The 21,703-nt window shown below is 45.9% G+C and overlaps 1 protein-coding gene across 1 annotated transcript in view; it reads left to right on the top strand.

Annotated features, from left to right (window-relative positions):
- Window positions 1-21,703, top strand: part of LOC139272915 (protein EFR3 homolog B-like) — a 1,121,614-nt gene that overhangs the window by 202,564 nt on the left and 897,347 nt on the right. Inside the window, exons 7-8 of the mRNA XM_070889016.1 lie at window positions 8,835-8,969; window positions 11,728-11,806. Coding sequence (XP_070745117.1) covers window positions 8,835-8,969; window positions 11,728-11,806 — 214 coding nt within the window. The remainder of the gene's footprint in view (window positions 1-8,834; window positions 8,970-11,727; window positions 11,807-21,703) is intronic.

Here is a 21,703-nt window from a genome sequence, read left to right as displayed (position 1 = left end):
GTTACAGAGATAAGGAGGGGTGTAGGGGCTGGAGGGGGTTACAGAGATAGGGAGGGGTGTAGGGGCTGGAGGGGGTTACAGAGATAGGGAGGGGTGTAGGGGCTGGAGAGGGTTACAGAGTTAAGGAGGGGTGTAGGGGCTGGAGGGGGTTACAGAGATAGGGAGGGGTGTCGGGGCTGGAGGGGGTTACAGAGATAGGGAGGAGTGTAGGGGCTGGAGGGGGTTACAGAGATGGGGAGAACCACTCTTGCGGCTTCAATAACCATCCAATAACTGTAAAATTACTTTTGAAAGCCACAAACCAGTTCCTTTCACAACGTTTATAAAACACTGGTTAGGCCCCAGACGGAGAATTGTGTCCAGTTCTGGCCAGCACACTTTCGGAAGGATGTCTCATCCTCGGCGAGGGCACAGAGGAGAATCACTGAGCTGCAGGGCTCAGTACTCAGTCCCATGCTTTTTGTGGCATATATCAATGATTTCGACTTCAATGCAGGGGACATGATTAAGAAGTTTGCAGATGATAATTGACTGTGTGATAAATAGTGAGGGAGAAAGCTGCGGACTGCAGGAAGGTATCGATGGACTGGTCAGGTAGGCAGAACCGTGGCAAATGGAATTCAATCGGAGAAGAGTGCGGTGGCCTAACTAAGCAAGGGAACACACAATAAATGACAGGATACTGAGCAGTATGGACGAACAAAGGGTCCTTGGAGTGCATGTCCACAGATTCCTGAAGACAAGAAGACATTGATTATCTTGAAGAATGGGCATATAATTGGCAAATGAAATTCAACACAGATAAATTACATCTGGATAAGAAAAATATGGAGGTCATATATTACTTGGAAAATATGAATCTAAATAGATTTAGAGGAACAAAGGGATCTCAGAGTACAAATACACAAATCACTAAACATTGTGACACAGGTTAGCAAGGCCATAAAAAGCAAACCCAGCACTCGGGTTTATTTCTGGAGGGATAGAATTGAGAAGTCGGGAAGTTATGTTAAACCTGTATCGAACCTTGGTTAGACCACACTTGCAGTACTGCATACAGTTCTGGTCGCCATATTATAAAAAGGATATAGAGGCACTGGAGAGGGTGCAGAGAAGATTTACGAGGATGATACCAGAAATGCGAGGTATACATATCAGGAAAGGATGAACAGGCTGGGTCTCTTTTCTCTTGAAAAAAGAAGGCTGAGGGGTGACCTAATAGAGGTCTTTAAAATTATGAAAGGTTTTGATAGAATGGAAACAGAGAGAATGTATAATGTAGATAAATGTCAGGTTATCCACTTTGGTGGCAAAAACAGGAAGGCAGAATATCTGAATGGTGACAGATTAGGAAAAAGGGAGGTGCAACAAGACCTGGGTCTCATGGTACATCAGTCATTGAAAGTTGTCATGCAGGTACAGCAGGCGATGAAGAAGACAAATGGCATGTTGCCCTTCATAGCGAGGGGATTTGAGTATAAGAACATAAGAACATAAGAACTTAAGAATTAGGAACAGGAGTAGGCCATCTAGCCCCTCGAGCCTGCTCTGCCATTCAATAAGATCATGGCTGATCTGGCCGTGGACTCAGCTCCACTTATCCGCCCACTCCCCGTAACCCTTAATTCCCTTATTGGTTAAAAATCTATCTATCTGTGACTTGAATACATTCAATGAGCTAGCCTCAACTGCTTCCTTGGGCAGAGAATTCCACAGATTCACAACCCTCTGGGAGAAGAAATTCCTTCTCAACTCGGTTTTAAATTGGCTCCCCCGTATTTTGAGGCTGTGCCCCCTAGTTCTAGTCTCCCCGACCAGTGGAAACAACCACTCCGCCTCTATCTTGTCTATCCCTTTCATTATTTTAAATGTTTCTATAAGATCACCCCTCATCCTTCTGAACTCCAACGAGTAAAGACCCAGTCTACTCAATCTATCATCATAAGGTAACCCCCTCATCTCCGGAATCAGCCTAGTGAATCGTCTCTGTACCCTCTCCAAAGCCAGTATATCCTTCCTTAAGTGAGGTGACCAAAACTGCACGCAGTACTCCAGGTGCGGCCTCACCAATACCCTATACAGTTGCAGCAGGACCTCCCTTTTGTACTCCATCCCTCTCGCAATGAAGGCCAACATTCCATTCGCCTTCCTGATTACCTGCTGCACCTGCAAACTAACTTTTTGGGATTCATGCACAAGGACCCCCAGGTCCCTCTGCACCACAGCATGTTGTAATTTCTCCCCATTCAAATAATATTCCCTTTTACTGTTTTTTTTCCCAAGGTGGATGACCTCAAACTTTCCGACATTGTATTCCATCTGCCAAACCTTAGCCCATTCGCTTAACCTATCTAAATCTCTTTGCACCCTCTCTGTGTCCTCTACACAACCCGCTTTCCCACTAATCTTTGTGTCATCTGCAAATTTTGTTACACTACACTCTGTCCCCTCTTCCAGGTCATCTATGTATATTGTAAACAGTTGTGGTCCCAGCACCGATCCCTGTGGCACACCACTAACCACCGATTTCCAACCCGAAAAGGACCCATTTATCCCGACTCTCTGCTTTTTGTTCGCCAGCCAATTCTCTATCCATCCTCTGACTCCGCGTACCTCTATCTTCTGCAGTAGCCTTTTGTGTGGCACCTTATCGAATGCCTTTTGGAAATCTAAATACACCACATCCATCGGTACACCTCTATCCACCATGCTTGTTATATCCTCAAAGAATTCTAGTAAATTAGTTAAACATGATTTCCCCTTCATGAATCCATGTTGCGTCTGCTTGATTGCACTATTCCTATCTAGATGCCCCGTTATATCTTCCTTAATGATAGTTTCAAGCATTTTCCCACTACAGATGTTAAACTAACCGGCCTATAGTGACCTGCCTTTTGTCTGCCCCCTTTTTTAAACAGAGGCGTTACATTAGCTGCTTTCCAATCCGCTGGTACCTCCCCAGAGCCCAGAGAATTTTGGTAGATTATAACGAATGCATCTGCTATAAATTCTGCCATCTCTTTTAATACCCTGGGATGCATTTCATCAGGACCAGGGGACTTGTCTACCTTGAGTCCCATTAGCCTGTCCAGCACTACTCCCCTAGTGACAGTGATTGTCTCAAGGTCCTCCCTTCCCACATTCCCGTGACCAGCAATTTTTGGTATGGTTTTTATGTCTTCCACTGTGAAGACCGAAGCAAAATAATTATTTAAGGTCTCAGCCATTTCCACATTTCCCATTATTAAATCCCCCTTCTCATCTTCTAAGGGACCAACATTTACTTTAGTCACTCTTTTCCATTTTATATATCTGTAAAAGCTTTTACTATCTGTTTTTATGTTTTGCGCAAGTTTACTTTCGAAATCTATCTTTCCTTTCTTTATTGCTGTTTTAGTCATTCTTTGCTGTTGTTTAAAATTTTCCCAATCCTCTAGTTTCCCACTAACCTTGGCCACCTTATACGCATTGGTCTTTGATTTGATACTCTCCTTTATTTCCTTGGTTATCCACGGCTGGTTATCCCTTCTCTTACTGCCCTTCTTTTTTGTTGCGCACTATGAAAGAGCTCCTTAAAAGTCCTCCACTGTTCCTCAATTGTGCCACCGTTTAGTCTGTGTTCCCAGTCTACTTTAGCCAACTCTGCCCTCATCCCACTGTAGTCCCCTTTGTTTAAGCATAGTACGCTCATTTCTCACACAACTTCCTCACCCTCAATCTGTATTACAAATTCAATCATACTGTGATCACTCATTCCGAGAGGATCTTTTACTAGGAGATCGTTTATTTTTCCTGTCTCATTACACAGGACCAGATCGAAGATAGCTTGCTCCCTTGTAGGTTCTGTTACATACTGTTCTAAGAAACAATCCCGTATGCATTCTATGAGTTCCTCCTCCTGGCTACCCCGTGCGATTTGAGTTGACCAATCGATATGTAGGTTAAAATCCCCCATGATTACTGTCATTCCTTTTTCACATGCCTCCATTATTCCCTTGATTATTGCCCACCCCACCGTGAAGTTATTATTTGGGGGCCTATAAACTACGCCCACCAGTGACTTTTTCCCCTTACTATCTCTAATCTCCACCCACAATGATTCAACATTTTGTTCATTAGAGCCAATATCGTCTCTCACAACTGCCCTGATATCATCCTTTATTAACAGAGCTACCCCACCTCCTTTCCCTTCTTGTCTATCTTTCTGAAATGTCAGATACCCCTGTATGTTTAATTCCCAGTCTTGGCCACCCTGCAACCACGTTTCTGTAATGGCCACCAAATCATACCCATTTGTAATGATTTGTGCCATCAACTCATTTACTTTATTTTGAATGCTGCGTACATTTAGGTGGAGTGTTTTAATCCTAGTTTTTAAACCATGATTTTTAGTTTTGACTCCTCCTGCATCCCCTTTACATTCAGTGGCCCTTTTTGTTTTTTGCCTTGGGTTTCTCTGCCCTCCACTTTTACTCATCTCCTTTCTGTCTTTTGCTTTTGTCTCGTTTTTGTTTCCCTCTGTCTCCCTGCATTGGTTCCCATCCCCCTGCCATATTAGTTTAATTCCTCCCCAACAGCACTAGCAAACACTCCCCCTCGGACATTGGTTCCGGTCCTGCCCAGGTGCAGACCGTCCGGTTTGTACTGGTCCCACCTCCCCCAGAACCGGTTCCAATGTCCCAGGAATTTGAATCCCTCCCTGCTGCACCACTGCTCAAGCCACGTATTCATCTGCGCTATCCTGCGATTCCTACTCTGACTAGCACGTGGCACTGGTAGCAATCCTGAGATTACTACTTTTGAGGTCCTACTTTTTAATTTAGCTCTTAGCTCCTTAAATTCGTCTCGTAGCACCTCATCCCTTTTTTTACCTATGTCGTTGGTACCAATGTGCACCACGACAACTGGCTGTTCACCCTCCCTTTTTAGAATGTCCTGCACCTGCTCCGAGACATCCTTGACCCTTGTACCAGGGAGGCAACATACCATCCTGGAGTCTCGGTTGCGGCCGCAGAAACGCCTATCTATTCCCCTCACCATTGAATCCCCTATCACTATCGCTCTCCCACTCTTTTTCCTGCCCTCCTGTGCAGCAGAGCCAGCCACGGTGCCATGAACTTGGCTGCTGCTGCCCTCCCCTGGAGCAGGGAGATCTTACTGCAGTTGTACAGGGCCTTGGTGAGGCCACACCTGGAGTATTGTGTACAGTTTTGGTCTCTTAACTTGAGGAAGGACATTCTTGCTATTGAGGGAGTGCAGTGAAGGTTCATCAGACTGATTCCCGGGATGGCAGGATTGACATATGAAAAAAGACTGGATCGACTCGGCTTATATTCACTGGAATTTAGAAGAATGAGAGGAGATCTCATCGAAGCATATAAAATTCTGACGGGAATGGGCAGGTTAGATGCAGGAAGAATGTTCCCGATGTTGGGGAAGTCCAGAACCAGGGGTCACAGTCTCAGGATAAGGGGTAAGCCATTTAGGACCGAGATGAGGAGAAACTTCTTCAGTCAGAGAGTTGTGAACCTGTGGAATTCTCCACCACAGAAAGTTGTTGAGACCAATTCGTTAGATATATTCAAAAGGGAGTTAGATATGGCCGTTATGGCTAAAGGGAACAAGGTGTATGGAGAGAAAGCAGGAATGGGGTACTGAGGGAATGATCAGCCATGATCTTATTGAATGGTGGTGCAGGCTCGAAGGGCCGAATGGCCTATTCCTGCACCTATCTTCTACGTTTCTATGTTGTGGGGAAGAGCATAACTAGAGGCCACCAATATAAGATCGTCACCAAGAAATCCAATCGGGAATTCAGGAGAAACTTCTTTACCCAGAGAGTGGTGAGAATGTGGAACTCGCTGCCACAGGGAGGGGTTGAGGAGAATAGTATTGATGTATTTAAGGGGAGGCTGGACAGGCGTATGGGGGAGAAGGGAATAGAGGGTTATGGTGATAGATTTAGATGAGGAAAGACGGGCGGAGGCTCGAGTGGAGCATAAATGCCGGCATGGACTGGTTGGGCCGAATGGCCTGTTTCTGTGCCATATATCCTGAGTAATCCTGTGTAACTAGATAAGGTGGTTCAGAAGGCATACAGAATGGTTGCCTTTATTAGGCGAGGCATGGAATGCAAGAGCAGGGGGGTTAAGCTTGAACTGTATAAAACACTAGTTAAGCCACAGCCGGAGTACTGCGGCGGCATGCCACTACAGCGAGGGCGACTGGATTTGACATCACCCAAATCCAGGTCGCTGATTGGAGCGTGGGCAGGTACAGCTGGAGCGGGGAGGTCGGGCCGGAGGAGCGGCGAGAGTTTGTAGAGGGACGTGACCGGGGCACAGAAGAGGCGAGGGCCCAGGGGCAGCACGGGCCCAGCCCACACTGCGATATGTGGGCGCGCTGGGTCCGTGCAGCAGAGCTGGTCTCCAGTCGTCCTGGTTAACCCTTGCCACTGGACCAAGGCCTGGCTCTGTCAAGCCCGTGTGGTGGCTGGTGTGCAATGGTCACCACACGTTAAAAAAATCCACCCACAGGCATCTTCCACCCTTCAGGATGTAGTTCGGGATCTGGAATATTAGGTCCTTCATTGAAACACCTGGGAACTCATCCCTTTTTGGGCTGGAAGCAAGTCATCCTCGCTTCGAGGGACTGCCTATGATGATGATGATTGGGAACAATTCTGGTTATCACATTACAGGAAGGATGTGATTGCACTGGAGAGGGTGCAGTGGAGAGTTACGAGAATGTTTGCAGGATTGGAGAACTTTAGCTGTGAGGAAAAATTGGAACAGAGGAGGCTGAGGTGTATAAAATTATGAGGGACTGAGATAGAGTGAATAGGAAGGACCTGTTTCCCTTAGCAGAGGGGTCAATAACCAGGGGGCATAGATTTGAATTAATTGGTCGAAGGATTAGAGAAGTATTGAGGGGAACTTTTTTCAGAGGGGGGTGGGGGTCTGGAACTCACTGCCTGAAAGGGTGGTAGAGGCAGAAATAGAATCACATTTAAAAAGTACTTGGATGTGCACTTGAAGTGCCGTAACCTGCAGGGCTACGGACCAAGAGCTGGAAAGTGGGATTAGGCTGGATAGCTCTTGGTCGGCCGGCACGGACATGATGGGCCGAATGGCCTCCTTCCATGCTGTAAACTTCTATGGTTCTATGATTCTAGAATGGCACCAGGGGGGAAATAGTTCCGTTAGGTGGAGAAGCTGGGGTTGTTCTCCTTGGAGCAGAGAAGGATAAGGGGAGATTTCATAGAGGTATTCAGAATTTTGAGGGGTTTTGATCGAGTAAATAAGGAGAAACTTTTTCGACTGGCAGGAGAGGCGGTAACCAATTGACACGGATTTAAGACCATTGGCAAAAGAAACAGGCGAAATGAGGATTTTGTTTAATGCAGCGAGTTGTGATCTGGAGCGCGCTGCCTGAATTGACGCTGGAAGCAGATTCAATCGTAACTTTCAAAAGAGAATTCGATAAATACTTGCAAAAAATATTAGCAGAGCTATGGGGAACGAGGAGGGGGGAGTGGGACTGATTGGATCGCTCTGTCACAGGGCCGACACAGGCTCGATGGGCCGAACGGTCTCCTGTGCTGTGTGATTCTATCATTTACAGTTTGCAGAGCAGTAAATCGCCTCCTGCCACCTCTGGCTCGTAGTTGGTGAATTTGGAATCTCCTGCCACAAACTCCGTTCCCTAGCCACCGACTCCATGCCCCTCCCTGGCCAGTGTTCAGGCCTGAACCAGACTATTCACAACCACTGTGTCTTATCCCAGCCTGTGATGATCTCCTGACCCCAGAAAGTTAGTATGCGGGTACAGCAAGTAATCAGGAAGGCCAATGGTATGTTGGCCTTTATTGCAAGGGGGATAGAGTATAAAAGCATGGAAGTCCTGCTACAACTGTACAGGTTATTGGTGAGGTCACATCTGGAGTACTGCGTACAGTTTTCGTCTCCGTATTTAAGGAAGGATATACTTGCTTTGGAGGCAGTTCAGAGAAGATTCACTTGGTTGATTCCGGAGATGGCTTATGAGGATAGATTGAGTAGATTGGGCCTCTACTCATTGGAGTGCAGAAGAATGAGAGGTGATCTTATTGAAACTTATAAGATAATGAGGGGGCTCGACAAGGTGGCTGCAGAGAGGATGTTTCCACTGATAGGGGAAACTGAAACTAGGGGACAAAGCTTTAGTTTCCCCTATGAATAAGGGGCCGCCCATTTAAAACTGAGATGAGGAGGAATTTCTTCTCTCAGAGGGTTGTAAATCTGTGGAATTCTCTGCCCCAGAGAGTTGTGGAGGCTGGGACATTGAATATATTTAAGGTGAAGATAGACAGATTTTTGAGCGATAAGGGAGTGAAGGGTTATGGGGAGCGGGCGGGGAAGTGGAGCTGAGTCCATGATCAGATCAGCCATGATCTTATTAAATGGTGGAGCAGGCTCGAGGGGCCGAATGGCCGACTCCTGCTCCTATTTCTTATGTTCTGATGTTCTCTCCATCACAAAGACGGCTTACTTCCACCTCAGTGAGATTGTGTTTCTCCTCCCCTCCCGCAGCCTACCTGCTGCTGAAATACTCGTACATGTCACTTTACCTCCAGACCACTATTCCGACTCTCTACAGGCCGGCCTCCTACCCTGCAAACGCCGTAAACCGCAGCTCAGCACAAACTCTGCGGACGCTATATTATCGCCTCTCAAATCACTCCTGTGCCCGTGGCCCTGCACTGGATCTGGGTCCTGAACCCCTCAACTTAAAAATGGCCAGCCTTGTGTTTAAAATATCAGCTGTGTTCTAACTCTGCTAAATAATCCTTTCAGTCGCTCTCCATCACCACTGCAAGCACCAGAGAAGGAGAAGGAGAGTCCTGCTGCCGTGGCTGAAGGTTGTCTCCGGGAGCTGCTGGGCCGAGCCGCATACGGAAACATCAAAAATGCCATCAAGCCGGTTTTAATGTAGGTGATGCGTTTACTTAAACAATGTTGAATGGGGAGTGCTTTATCCGTCAGACTCTCCCATTTGTCAGTAGCTAATACTTGATAGCAACAGTTCACCTGTGGAGCATACTCCCCACCTAGATAACCCTCCCACAGCTAACATACACTCTTCCCACCCACTGAATCCCCTCCCACAGCCCATGTACACTCTCCCCACCCACTGAATCCCCTCCCACAGCCCGTGTACACTCTCCCCACCCACTGAATCCCCTCCCACAGCCCGTGTACACTCTCCCCACCCACTGAATCCCCTCCCATAGCCCGTGTACACTCTCCCCACCCACTGAATCCCCTCCCACAGCCCATGTACACTCTCCCCACCCAGATAACCCTCCCACAGCCCATGTACACTCTCCCCACCCAGATAACCCTCCCACAGCCCATGTACACTCTCCCCACCCACTGAATCCCCTCCCACAGCCCATGTACACTCTCCCCACCCAGATAACCCTCCCACAGCCCATGTACACTCTCCCCACCCACTGAATCCCCTCCCACAGCCCATGTACACTCTCCCCACCCACTGAATCCCCTCCCACAGCCCATGTACACTCTCCCCACCCAGATAACCCTCCCACAGCCCGTGTACACTCTCCCCACCCAGATAACCCTCCCACAGCCCATGTACACTCTCCCCACCCAGATAACCCTCCCTCAGCCCATGTACACTCTCCCCACCCAGATAACCCTCCCACAGCCCATGTACACTCTCCCCACCCAGATAACCCTCCCACAGCCCGTGTACACTCTCCCCACCCACTGAATCCCCTCCCACAGCCCATGTACACTCTCCCCACCCAGATAACCCTCCCACAGCCCATGTACACTCTCCCCACCCAGATAACTCTCCCACAGCCCGTGTACACTCTCCCCACCCAGATAACCCTCCCACAGCTCGTGTACACTCTCCCCACCCAGATAACCCTCCCACAGCCCTTGTACACTCTCCCCACCCACTGAATCCCCTCCCACAGCCCATGTACACTCTCCCCACCCAGATAACCCTCCCACAGCCCGTGTACACTCTCCCCACCCAGATAACCGTCCCACAGCCCGTGTACACTCTCCCCACCCAGATAACCCTCCCACAGCCCGTGTACACTCTCCCCACCCAGATAACCCTCCCACAACTAACATACACTCTCCCCACCCCTGACTCCCCTCCCACAGCCTGTGTACACTTTCCACCCACTGAATCCTCACCCACAGCCCGTGTACACTCCCCCCATCCAGTTAACCCTTCCACAGCCCATGTACACTTTCCCCACCATATAACCCTCCCACAGCCCGTGTACACTCTCCCCACCCACTGAATCCCCTCCCACACCCCAGATATACTCTCCCTAACCAGTGAATCCCTCCCACAGCCCATGTACACTCTCCCCTATCACAGACCCTACCCACCCAGTGAATCCCCTCTCACAGTCCATGTACACTCTCCCCTATCACAGACCCTACCCACCCAGTGAATCCCCCCAACAGTCCATGTACACTCCCCTATCACAGACCCTACCCACCCAGTGAATCCCCCCCACAGTCCATGTACACTCTCTCCTATCACAGACCCAACCCACCCAGTGAATCCCCTCCCACAGCCCATGTACACTCTCCCCTATCACAGACCCTACCCACCCAGTGAATCCCCTCCCACAGCCCATGTACACTCTCCCTAACCATTGAATCCCCCCCACAGCCCATGTACACACTCCCCTATCACAGACCCTACCCACCCACTGAATACCCTCCCACAGCCCGTGTACACTCTCCCCTATCACAGACCCTACCCACCCACTGAATACCCTCCCACAGCCCATGTACACTCTCCCCTATCACAGACCCTACCCACCCAGTGAATACCCTCCCACAGCCCATTTACATAATCGAATGCAAGCTGTAGTCTAGAGTCTCAACACAGACAACAACTTGTATTTATATAGCGCCTTTAACATTGTAAAATGTACAATGCCGCTTCACAAGAGCGTTTTCAAATAAAGTTTGACACCGAGTTACATAAGAAATTATTAGGACAGAGGACCAGAATCTTGGATATAGAGGTAGGTTTGAAGGAGCATCTTAAAGGAGGAAAGTGAGGTGGAGAGGTTTAGGGAGGGAGTTCCAGAGCTTGGGGCCTCGGCAGCTGAAGGCACGGCCACCAATGATGGAGCGATTATAATTAGGGATGCTCAGGAGGGCAGAATTAGAGGAGTGCAGACATCTCGGAGTGTTGTGGGGCTGGAGGGGATTACACAGATAGGGAGGGGCGAGGCCATGGAGGGATTTGAAAACAAGGATGAGACTCCTCTCAACCCTGCTTGATAACTGTAATGTATTTGCTTCATAGGTTCTTGGCTTAAGAATTCACAGCAACACATTGCTATCAAGAACTAGTTGGTTTATTAACAAAGGTTTAACAATCACACTACACATTACCAGTTCATCCATTAGACTCACAACTGCATATCTCATCGTGGATAACCTAGACCTAACTGACTGGGGTTTTATTGAGTCTTGTGAACATCACACGACTGGCTAAGCCACTCACAATGCAACAGCTCTAGAAACCTGTGAGCATACTCACAGGTACATACATTACAATAACAATAGAGGCAAGGAGACCAAGGTGGATCTGTCACCCATCCTGTCGCGGCTGACGTGTCACACGGGGTTGGGATGGGCCAATGTAAATGTAAATAAACCTCTGTAATCTGTTCCTCAGGCACTTAGATAACCACTCACTTTGGGAACCAAAGCTGTTTGCTGTGCGGTGCTTCAAGATCATCATGTACTCTGTTCAGGTAAGGCTGTTGATATTCGGTTTTCACCAAGAAAGTAGTCAACAGGATGTCCGGCTGGAGTAAATGATAATATACTTCAATGCAAGGAGTGTAGTGAATAAGACAGATGAGCTGAGAGCACAGGTAGATACTTTGGGACTATGATATTATAGCTCTTCAGAGACATGGCTAAAAGAGGGGCAGGTATGGCAGCTCAACATTCCTGGTTACAGGACTTTCAGACGGGATAAGAGAGGGGGTAAAAAGCGGGGGGGTGGGTGGGGCTCGCGGTATTGAATAAAGAAACTATTACAGCTAAAAGGAGGGATGATATGTTAGAGGGGTCATCAAATGAGGCCATATGGGTCTAAATGAAAAACAAAAAAGGGACAATCACACTGCTGGGAGTGGACTATAGACCCCCAAATAGTCCCAGGGAGATAGAAGAGCTATATTTAGGCAAATTTCTGAGAAGTGCAAGATCTGAAGGGCAGTAATAGTAGGGGATTTCAACTATCCTAATATTAACTGGGATAAAATTAGTGTAAAGGTATAGAGGGTGCGGAATTCCTAAAATGCATTCAAGAGAACTTTTTTAGCCAGTATGTAGCAGGCCCAACACGAGAGGGGCGGTTCAGGATTTAGTTTTAGCGAATGAAGCTGGGCAAGTGGAAGGGTTATCAGTGGGAGATGCTAGTGATCATAATTCAGTTAGATTTAAGGTAATTATGGAAAAGGACAAGGATAGACCAGAATAAAAGTTCTAAATTGGGGAAAAGCCAACTTTGCTAAGCTGAGAGGTGATTTAGCCACAGTGGACTGGAAACAGCTACTTGAAGGTAAATCAGTGTCAGAGCAGTGGGAGGTATTCAAGGAGGAGATCCTGAGGGTTCAGGCCAAATATGTACCCTTAAAGAAAAAAGGGTGGGACTAACAAATCTAGAGCCCTCTCAGGGACATACAGAGTAGGATAAAGAAAAAAGGGAGGCTTATGACAGATACCGAGGGTCCAATACTGCAGAATCTCTAGAGAGGTATAGAACGTGCTGGGGTGCAATTAAAAAGGAAATTAGGAAAGCAAAGAGAGAGCATGAAAATTCTTGGCAAATAAAATCAAGGAAAACCCAAAGATGTTTTATAAATATATTAAGAGCAAGAGGATAACTAAAGTAGGGCCTATTAGAGACCATAAAAGTAATGTGTGTGTGGAGACGGAAGACGTGGGTATAGTTTTTAACGAATACTTTGCGTCAGTTTTCACAAAAGAGAGAAACGATGCAGACATTACTATTGAGGAGGAGTGTGAAATATTAGATGAAATAAACATAGTGAGAGAGGAGATTTTAAGGGGTTTAGCAACATTGAAAATGGATAAGTCCCCAGGCCCGGATGAAATGTATCCCAGGCTGATAAGCGAAGCAAAAGAGGAAATAGCAGAGGCTTTGACCATCATTTTCCAATCCTTTCTGGTTTCAGGTGCGGTGCCAGAGGACTGAAGGAGTGCTAATGTGGTATCTTTGTTTAAGAAGGGAGAAAGGGATAGGCTGAATAATTACAGGCCAGTCAGCCTAACCTCGGTGGTGGGAATATTATTGGAAAAAATTCTGAAGGACAGGCTAAATCTTCACTGAGAAAAACACAAATTAATCAAGGACAGTCTGCACGGATTTGTTAAGGGAAGGTCATGTCTGACTAACCTGATTGAATTTTTAGAGAAAGTAACCAGGAGGGTCGATGAGGGCAGTGTGTATGATGTCTATGGACTTTAGCAAGGCTTTTGATAAGGTCCCACATGGCAGACTGGTCACGAAAGTAAAGCCCATGGGATCCAGGGCAAAGTGTCAAGTTGGATCCAAAATTGGCTCAGAGGCAGGAAACATAGAAACATAGAAAATAGGTGCAGGAGTAGGCCATTCGGCCCTTCGTGCCTGCACCACCATTCAATGAGTTCATGGCTGAACATGCAACTTCAGTACCCCATTCCTGCTTTCTCGCCATACCCCTTGATCCCCCTAGTAGTAAGGACTACATCTAACTCCTTTTTGAATATATTTAGTGAATTGGCCTCAACAATTTTCTGTGGTATTTGCCATTTGCTTTCTTAACCGCCTGCTGTACCTGCATGCTAACCTTCAATGACTGATATACCATGACACCCAGGTCTCATTGCACCTCCCCTTTTCCTAATCTGTCACCATTCAGATAATAGTCTGTCTCTCTGTTTTTACCACCAAAGTGGATAACCTCACATTTATCCACATTATACTTCATCTGCCATGCATTTGCCCACTCACCTAACTTATCCAAGTCGCTCTGCAGCCTCATAGCATCCTCCTCGCAGCTCACACTGCCACCCAACTTAGTGTCATCCGCAAATTTGGAGATACTACATTTAATCCCCTCGTCTAAATCATTAATGTACAATGTAAACAGCTGGGGCCCCAGCACAGAACCTTGCGGTACCCCACTAGTCACTGCCTGCCATTCTGAAAAGTACCCAGTTACTTGCAAAAGTTTCTATAGATATGTAAAGAGAAAATGGTTAGTAAAGACAAACGTAGGTCCCCTGCAGTCAGAATCAGGGGAAGTCATAACGGGGAACAAAGAAATGGCGGACCAATTGAACAAGTACTTTGGTTCGGTATTCACTAAGGAGGACATAAACAACTTTCCGGATATAAAAGGGGTCAGAGGGTCTAGTAAGGAGGAGGAACTGAGGGAAATCCTTATTAGTCGGGAAATTGTGTTGGGGAAATTGATGGGATTGAAGGCCGATAAATCCCCAGGGCCTGATGGACTGCATCCCAGAGTACTTAAGGAGGTGGCCTTGGAAATAGCGGATGCATTGACAGTCATTTTCCAACATTCCATTAACTCTGGATCAGTTCCTATGGAGTGGAGGGTAGCCAATGTAACCCCACTTTTTAAAAAAGGAGGGAGAGAGAAAACAGGGAATTATAGACCGGTCAGCCTGACATCGGTAGTGGGTAAAATGATGGAATCAATTATTAAGGATGTCATAGCAGCGCATTTGGAAAGAGGTGACATGATAGGTCCAAGTCAGTATGGATTTGTGAAAGGGAAATGGGAATGGAAGCAAAGGGTAATGGTTGATGGGTGTTTTTGTGACTGGAAGTGGGGTTCCGCAGGGCTCAGTGCTGGGTCCCTTGCTTTTTGTGGTATATATTAATGATCCAGACTTGAATATAAAGGGTATAATTAAGAAGTTTACAGATGATACTAAAATAGGCTGTGTGGTTGATAATGAAGAAGAAAGCTGAAGACTGCAGGAAGATATCAATGAACGGGTCAGGTGATTGGAACAGTGGCAAATGGAATTTAATCCAGAGAAGTGTGAGGTAATGCATTTGGGGAGGGCTAACAAGGCAAGGGAATACACATTAAATGGTAGGACACTGAGAAATGTAGAGGAACAAAGGGACCTGGGAGTGCAGGTCCACAGATCCCTGAAAGTAGCAGGACAGGTGGATAAGGTGGTTAAGAAGCATACAGGATATTTGCCTTTATTAGCCAAGGCATGGAATACAAGAGCAGGGAGGTTATGCTTGAACTGTATAAAAAACTGGTTAGGCCACAGCTGGAGTACTGCGTGCAGTTCTGGTCACCACATTACAGGAAGGACGTGATTGCACTGGAGAGGGTACAGAGGAGATTTACCAGGATGTTGCTGGGAGTGGAGAATTTTAGCTATGAGGACAGATTGGATAGGCTGGATTTGTTTTCCTTGGAACAGAGGAGGCTATGGGGAGACCTCATTGAGATGTATAAAATTATGCAGGGGCCATAATTCAGTGGATAGGAAGGACCCATTTCCCTTGGCAGAGGGATCAACAACCAGGGGGCATAGATTTAAAGTAATTGGGGGGAGGTTTAGAGGGGATTTGAGGGGAAATTTCTTTACCCAGAGAGGGATGGGGGTCTGGAACTCACGGCCTGAAAGGGTGGTCGAGGCAGAAACCCTCACCACATTTAAAAGTACCTGGATGTGCACCTGAAGTGCTACGGACCGAGAGCTGGAAAGTGGGATTAGGCTGGGTAGCTCTTGGTCGGCTGGCACGGACACGATGGGCCGAAATGGCCATGCTGTAAATTTCTATGATTCTGTGATTCTATGATTGGGTGTTGTGTAATAATTCAACCAATAGTGAAGAGACTACAGAATCTTGGTTTGCAGTCGTTGTATTAGAAATGGGAAAGCACCATTACACTCAACAGGTCAAGCCTGTGTCCTCCCCTTGTAGGATGGTGTTCTGCACAGTAGGTGTGCTGGGCACAGACAGGTTGTGGTTACACAGTTTGTTTGGAATGCATTGTTCAAATATTTGGTGTGGGATTTGATAAACTGAGTTCAGTGCATTGGTGGGAATACCAGGGACACAGGCTCAAAATGAAGACATTTTATTTGTCGGCATCACTCCAGATACATATATTGCCTGTCCCCTGTTGCTTTGAGGAGGTGGGCCTGCTTGAAGCAGTGCCGTTCTTGTAGTGATTGATGGTTCTGTTTCAGTGATGCTGAGTATGTTGGCCCAACAGCAATGAAGAAACTGTGACAAATGTCCAAGTTAGGATGGTGTGTGGCTTGGAAGAGAACTTGGAGGTGATGCTGATCCTACAACATTGCAGCACTTGTCCTTGGTTGTAATGGCTGTCTTGCTCTTTACACTTTGTTGCTTTAAACGTCAAGTTACGCACACACTCAGTTGTAGTAAAGGCAGGACCGGGTCTTTTATTTAGACATTCATACTAAACAAACTCGCTGCTTGCAAAGGCAGCTCTCGAAGCAGTGACACCCCTTTCGAGATTGCGGTGTCACTGGTGTCCATGTGTGTGTGTGTGAGACAGAAGCCTGTTCCATCTCTTATACCTAAACAGCCTTGGAACTCTTACTGCTGCATTTCGACAATCACGGCTAACTGCTTTCTGAATTACTTTACACAAACCAGATTATTTAACATACAGATGTCATCAAGTAGTAATAAGGTGCTCAAATACGGACAATGTCATGAATCACTATTATAGTAACAAGTTACACTCATCCTCAACGTTTCAGTGGCTAAAAGGCACCATATCGCCCATCAGCCTCTTCGATCCAATCTTGAATCTTCCAACTTTTAACACTTTCGATATTTCCAGTCCGCAGCCAAAGCGAAGTGTTCAGAAATACAGGCCGGCACTCCCACACAGGGGAGTCGAGGTGTGGCTGGGAGATGCCTCAGTGAGCTTGGTGAGTTGCTGCAGTGCATCCTGCAGATGGTACACACAGCAGCCACGGTGCTCCAGTGCTGAGGGGCCCAATGGCAGGCACTGCGACCCAGCAAACTGCTCTGTTCTGCATTCTGTGGAGCTTCAGTGTTGTTGCAGCTCCACACATCCAGTGATGAATATTCCATCACCACATGGCGATGGTGGAGAGGCTTGGAGGAGTGAGGAGCTGAGCCAGGTGTCACAGATTACCAACCGATTACCGGTCTCTCCCCCACTTTTCCAGCCACGCTGTTAATATATTAAAGAAATAAGGAGATAGCGGGAGAAGGGAATGGAGAGAGGACTGGGGAATATCAGTGCTGGGACCCCAACTATTTACAATCTATATTAACGACTTGGAAGAAGGGACTGAGTGTAACGTACCCAAGTTTGCTGATGATACAAAGATGGGAGGAAAAGCAATGTGCGAGGAGGACACAAAAAGTCTGCAAAAGGACATAGACAGGCTAAGTGAGTGGGCAAAAATTTGGCAGATGGAGTATAATGTTGGAAAGTGTGAGATCATGCACTTTGGCAGAAAAATTCAAAGAGCAAGTTATTATTTAAATGGAGAAAGATTACAAAGTGCTGCAGTACAGCGGGACCTGGGGGCACTTGTGCATGAAACACAAAAGGTTAGTATGCAGGTACAGCAAGAGATCAGGAAGGCCAATGGAATCTTGGCCTTTATTGCAAAGGGGATGGAGTATAAAAGCAGGGAAGTCTTGCTACAGTTATACAGGGTGTTGGTGAGGCCACACCTGGAGTACTGCGTGCAGTTTTGGTTTCCTTATTTAAGAAAGGATATACTTGCTTTGGAGGCAGTTCAGAGAAGGTTCACTCGGTTGATTCCGGGGATGAGGGGTTTGACTTATGAGGAAAGGTTGAGTAGTTTGGGCCTCTACTCATTGGAATTCAGAAGAATGAGAGGTGATCTTATCGAAACGCATAAAATTATGAGGAGGCATGACAAGGTGGATGCAGAGAGGATGTTTCCACTGATGGGGGAGACTAGAACTAAGGGGCAAGATCTTAGAATAAGGGGCTGCCCATTTAAAACAGAGATGAGGAGGAATTTCTTCTCTCAGAGAGTTGTAAATCTGTGGAATTCACTGCCTCAGAGAGCTGTGGAGGCTGGGACATTGAATACATTTAAGACAGAAATAGACAGTTTCTTAACCGATAAGGGGATAAAGGGTTATGGGGAGCGGGCAGGGAAGTGGAGTTGAGTCCATGATCGGATCAGCCATGATTGTATTAAATGACGGAGCAGGCTCGAGGGGCCATATGGCCTACTCCTGCTCCTATTTCTTATGTTCTTATGTAATATGGTAAGTGAACTGAGGGGTGGAGGGGGGGGGGGGGATATAGTGAGGGACTGGGGGTTATGGTGGGAAGGTGAATATGGAATATGGACAAGTTTGCTGAGCTTATTGCTGTTCCCAACAATTCTTTCATTTTTATGGGGAGCTGATAAGGAGGGAAATAATAAGACCCTATTCCAAGCTGCAAAGGCCCTGGCATTACAGTCAGATACAAGCAGAGGGCAGCTCACTGCGTTTATCGGAACTTCCTTACCTGCTAATTGAGTGGGGAGGTTAACCCGTTTAGTGTCGGCAAGGCTACACCGGCACTACCATAGGGCAGTGAGGAGGTTCAGACTAGGCTTGTGTGTTTAGTCGTGTCATTCCTGATCCTTACAGGGTCAGTGTAACGATGAGAAATTCTTTCTTCCTTGTTGAAGTTAATCTGGGGTTTTGGCTGGGAAAGGGTGGATGTTTGCTGAAGGTGTGACTTTGCCTGTGCCGTCAGTTTGTGTGGAATTAACCCTCATTGGTTTATATGCTAACATATGTCTTGCTGCTTATCTGATCCCTTTAACTCAGTGTCAAACTAAATCTTCCCAATGCAGCATCCTGGATAATCCCTAATAAACCCATATTGGATGGACCGCACAAGTTGGATAGTTGGCAAAATCTTCGGGTAAACCATTTAGTTGATAGGATCACTGTCATGTGAACATCCACCCACACAATACTGCAAGCAAACGCAGTATGCTTTACTCAAAAGCATGTTTTCTTCTGGACTATGGGGACTGGTCAGTGCATTATCAGAAACGTCTATAATCCGTCATTCACCAAAATTATTCCCGATCAGATAAATTAGCACAAACAATTCACAATCCACAAATTAAAAACCAGCATCTCTGTTCAGTGAGCTATCCAGAAATAATCATTGATCTGTGAATTATCAAGAACAGTTATTGATCAGTGAATTATTGGAAACAGTTATTGATCTGTGAATTATCGGAAACAGTTATTGATCTGTGAATTATCGGAAACAGTTATTGATCTGTGAATTATTGAAAACAGTTATTGATCAGTGAATTATTGGAAATAGTTATTGATCGGCGAATTATCAAAAACAGTTATTGATCTCTGAATTATCAAGAACAGTTATTGATCTGTGAATTATCGAGAACAGTTATTGATCTGTGAATTATCAGAAACAATTATTGATCTGTGAATTATCGAAAACAGTTATTGATCTGTGAATTATTGGAAACAGTTATTGATCTGTGAATTATCGGAAACAGTTATTGATTTCTGAATTATCAAAAACAGTTATTGATCTGTGAATTATTGGAAACAGTTATTGATCTGTGAATTATCGGAAACAGTTATTGATCTGTGAATTATCAAGAACGTTATTGATCTGTGAATTATTGAAAACAGTTATTGATCAGTGAATTATTGGAAACAGTTATTGATCGGCGAATTATCAAAAACAGTTATTGATCTGTGAATTATCGAGAACAGTTATTGATCTGTGAATTATCAGAAACAATTATTGATCTGTGAATTATCGAAAACAGTTATTGATTTGTGAATTATTGGAAACAGTTATTGCTCTGTGAATTATCGGAAACAGTTATTGATCCGTGAATTATCGAAAACAGTTATTGATCTGTGAATTATTGGAAACAGTTATTAATCCGTGAATTATCGAAAACAGTTATTGATCTGTGAATTATTGGAAACAGTTATTGCTCTGTGAATTATCGGAAACAGTTATTGATCCGTGAATTATCAAAAACAGTTATTGATCTCTGAATTATCGAAAACAGTTATTGATCTCTGAATTATCAAAAACAGTTATTAATCTGTGAATTATCGGAAACAGTTATTGATCTCTGAATTATCGAAAACAGTTATTGATCTGTGAATTATCAATTATCGGAAACAGTTATTGATCTGTGAATTGTTGGAAACAGCTATTGATCTGTGAATTATCGAAAACAGTTATCGATCAACATAGAAACATAGAAACACAGAAACATAGAAAATAGGTGCAGGAGTAGGCCATTCGGCCCTTCTAGCCTGCACCGCCATTCAATGAGTTCATGGCTGAACATTCAACTTCAGTACCCCATTCCTGCTTTCTCGCCATACCCCTTGATCCCCCTAGCAGTAAGGACCTCATCTAACTCCTTTTTGAATATATTTAGTGAATTGGCCTCAACAACTTTCTGTGGTAGAGAATTCCACAGGTTCACCACTCTCTGGGTGAAGAAGTTCCTCCGCATCTCGGTCCTAAATGGCTTACCCCTTATCCTTAGACTGTGACCCCTGGTTCTGGACTTCCCCAACATTGGGAACATTCTTCCTGCATCTAACCTGTCTAACCCCGTCAGAATTTTATATGTTTCTATGAGGTCCCCTCTCATTCTTCTGAACTCCAGTGAATACAAGCCCAGTTGATCCAGTCTTTCTTGATAGGTCAGTCCCGCCATCCCGGGAATCAGTCTGGTGAACCTTCGCTGCACTCCCTCAATAGCAAGAATGTCCTTCCTCAGGTTAGGAGACCAAAACTGTGCACAATACTCCAGGTGTGGCCTCACCAAGGCCCTGTACAATTGTAGTAACACCTCCCTGCCCCTGTACTCAAATCCCCTTGCTATGAAGGCCAACATGCCATTTGCTTTCTTAACCGCCTGCTGCACCTGCATGCCAACCTTCAATGACTGATGTACCATGACACCCAGGTCTCTTTGCACCTCCCCTTTTCCTAATCTGTCACCATTCAGATAATAGTCTGTCTCTCTGTTTTTACCACCAAAGTGGATAACCTCACATTTATCCACATTATACTTCATCTGCCATGCATTTGCCCACTCACCTAACCTATCCAAGTCGCTCTGCAGCCTCACAGCATCCTCCTCGCAGCTCACACTGCCACCCAACTTAGTGTCATCCGCAAATTTGGAGATACTACATTTAATCCCCTCATCTAAATCATTAATGTACAGTGTAAACAGCTGGGGCCCCAGCACAGAACCTTGCGGTACCCCACTAGTCACTGCCTGCCATTCTGAAAAGTACCCATTTACTCCTACTCTTTGCTTCCTGTCTGACAACCAGTTCTCAATCCATGTCAGTACACTACCCCCAATCCCATGTGCTCTAACTTTGCACATCAATCTCTTGTGTGGGACCTTGTCGAACGCCTTCTGAAAGTCCAAATATACCACATCAACTGGTTCTCCCTTATCCACTCTACTGGAAACATCCTCAAAAAATTCCAGAAGATTTGTCAAGCATGATTTCCCTTTCACAAATCCATGCTGACTTGGACCTATCATGTCACCTC

This window comes from Pristiophorus japonicus, chromosome 9 (assembly GCF_044704955.1).
Source record: "Pristiophorus japonicus isolate sPriJap1 chromosome 9, sPriJap1.hap1, whole genome shotgun sequence".
NCBI classification, from domain to species: domain Eukaryota; kingdom Metazoa; phylum Chordata; class Chondrichthyes; family Pristiophoridae; genus Pristiophorus; species Pristiophorus japonicus.
This window is presented reverse-complemented; position numbering and strand designations above follow the sequence as displayed.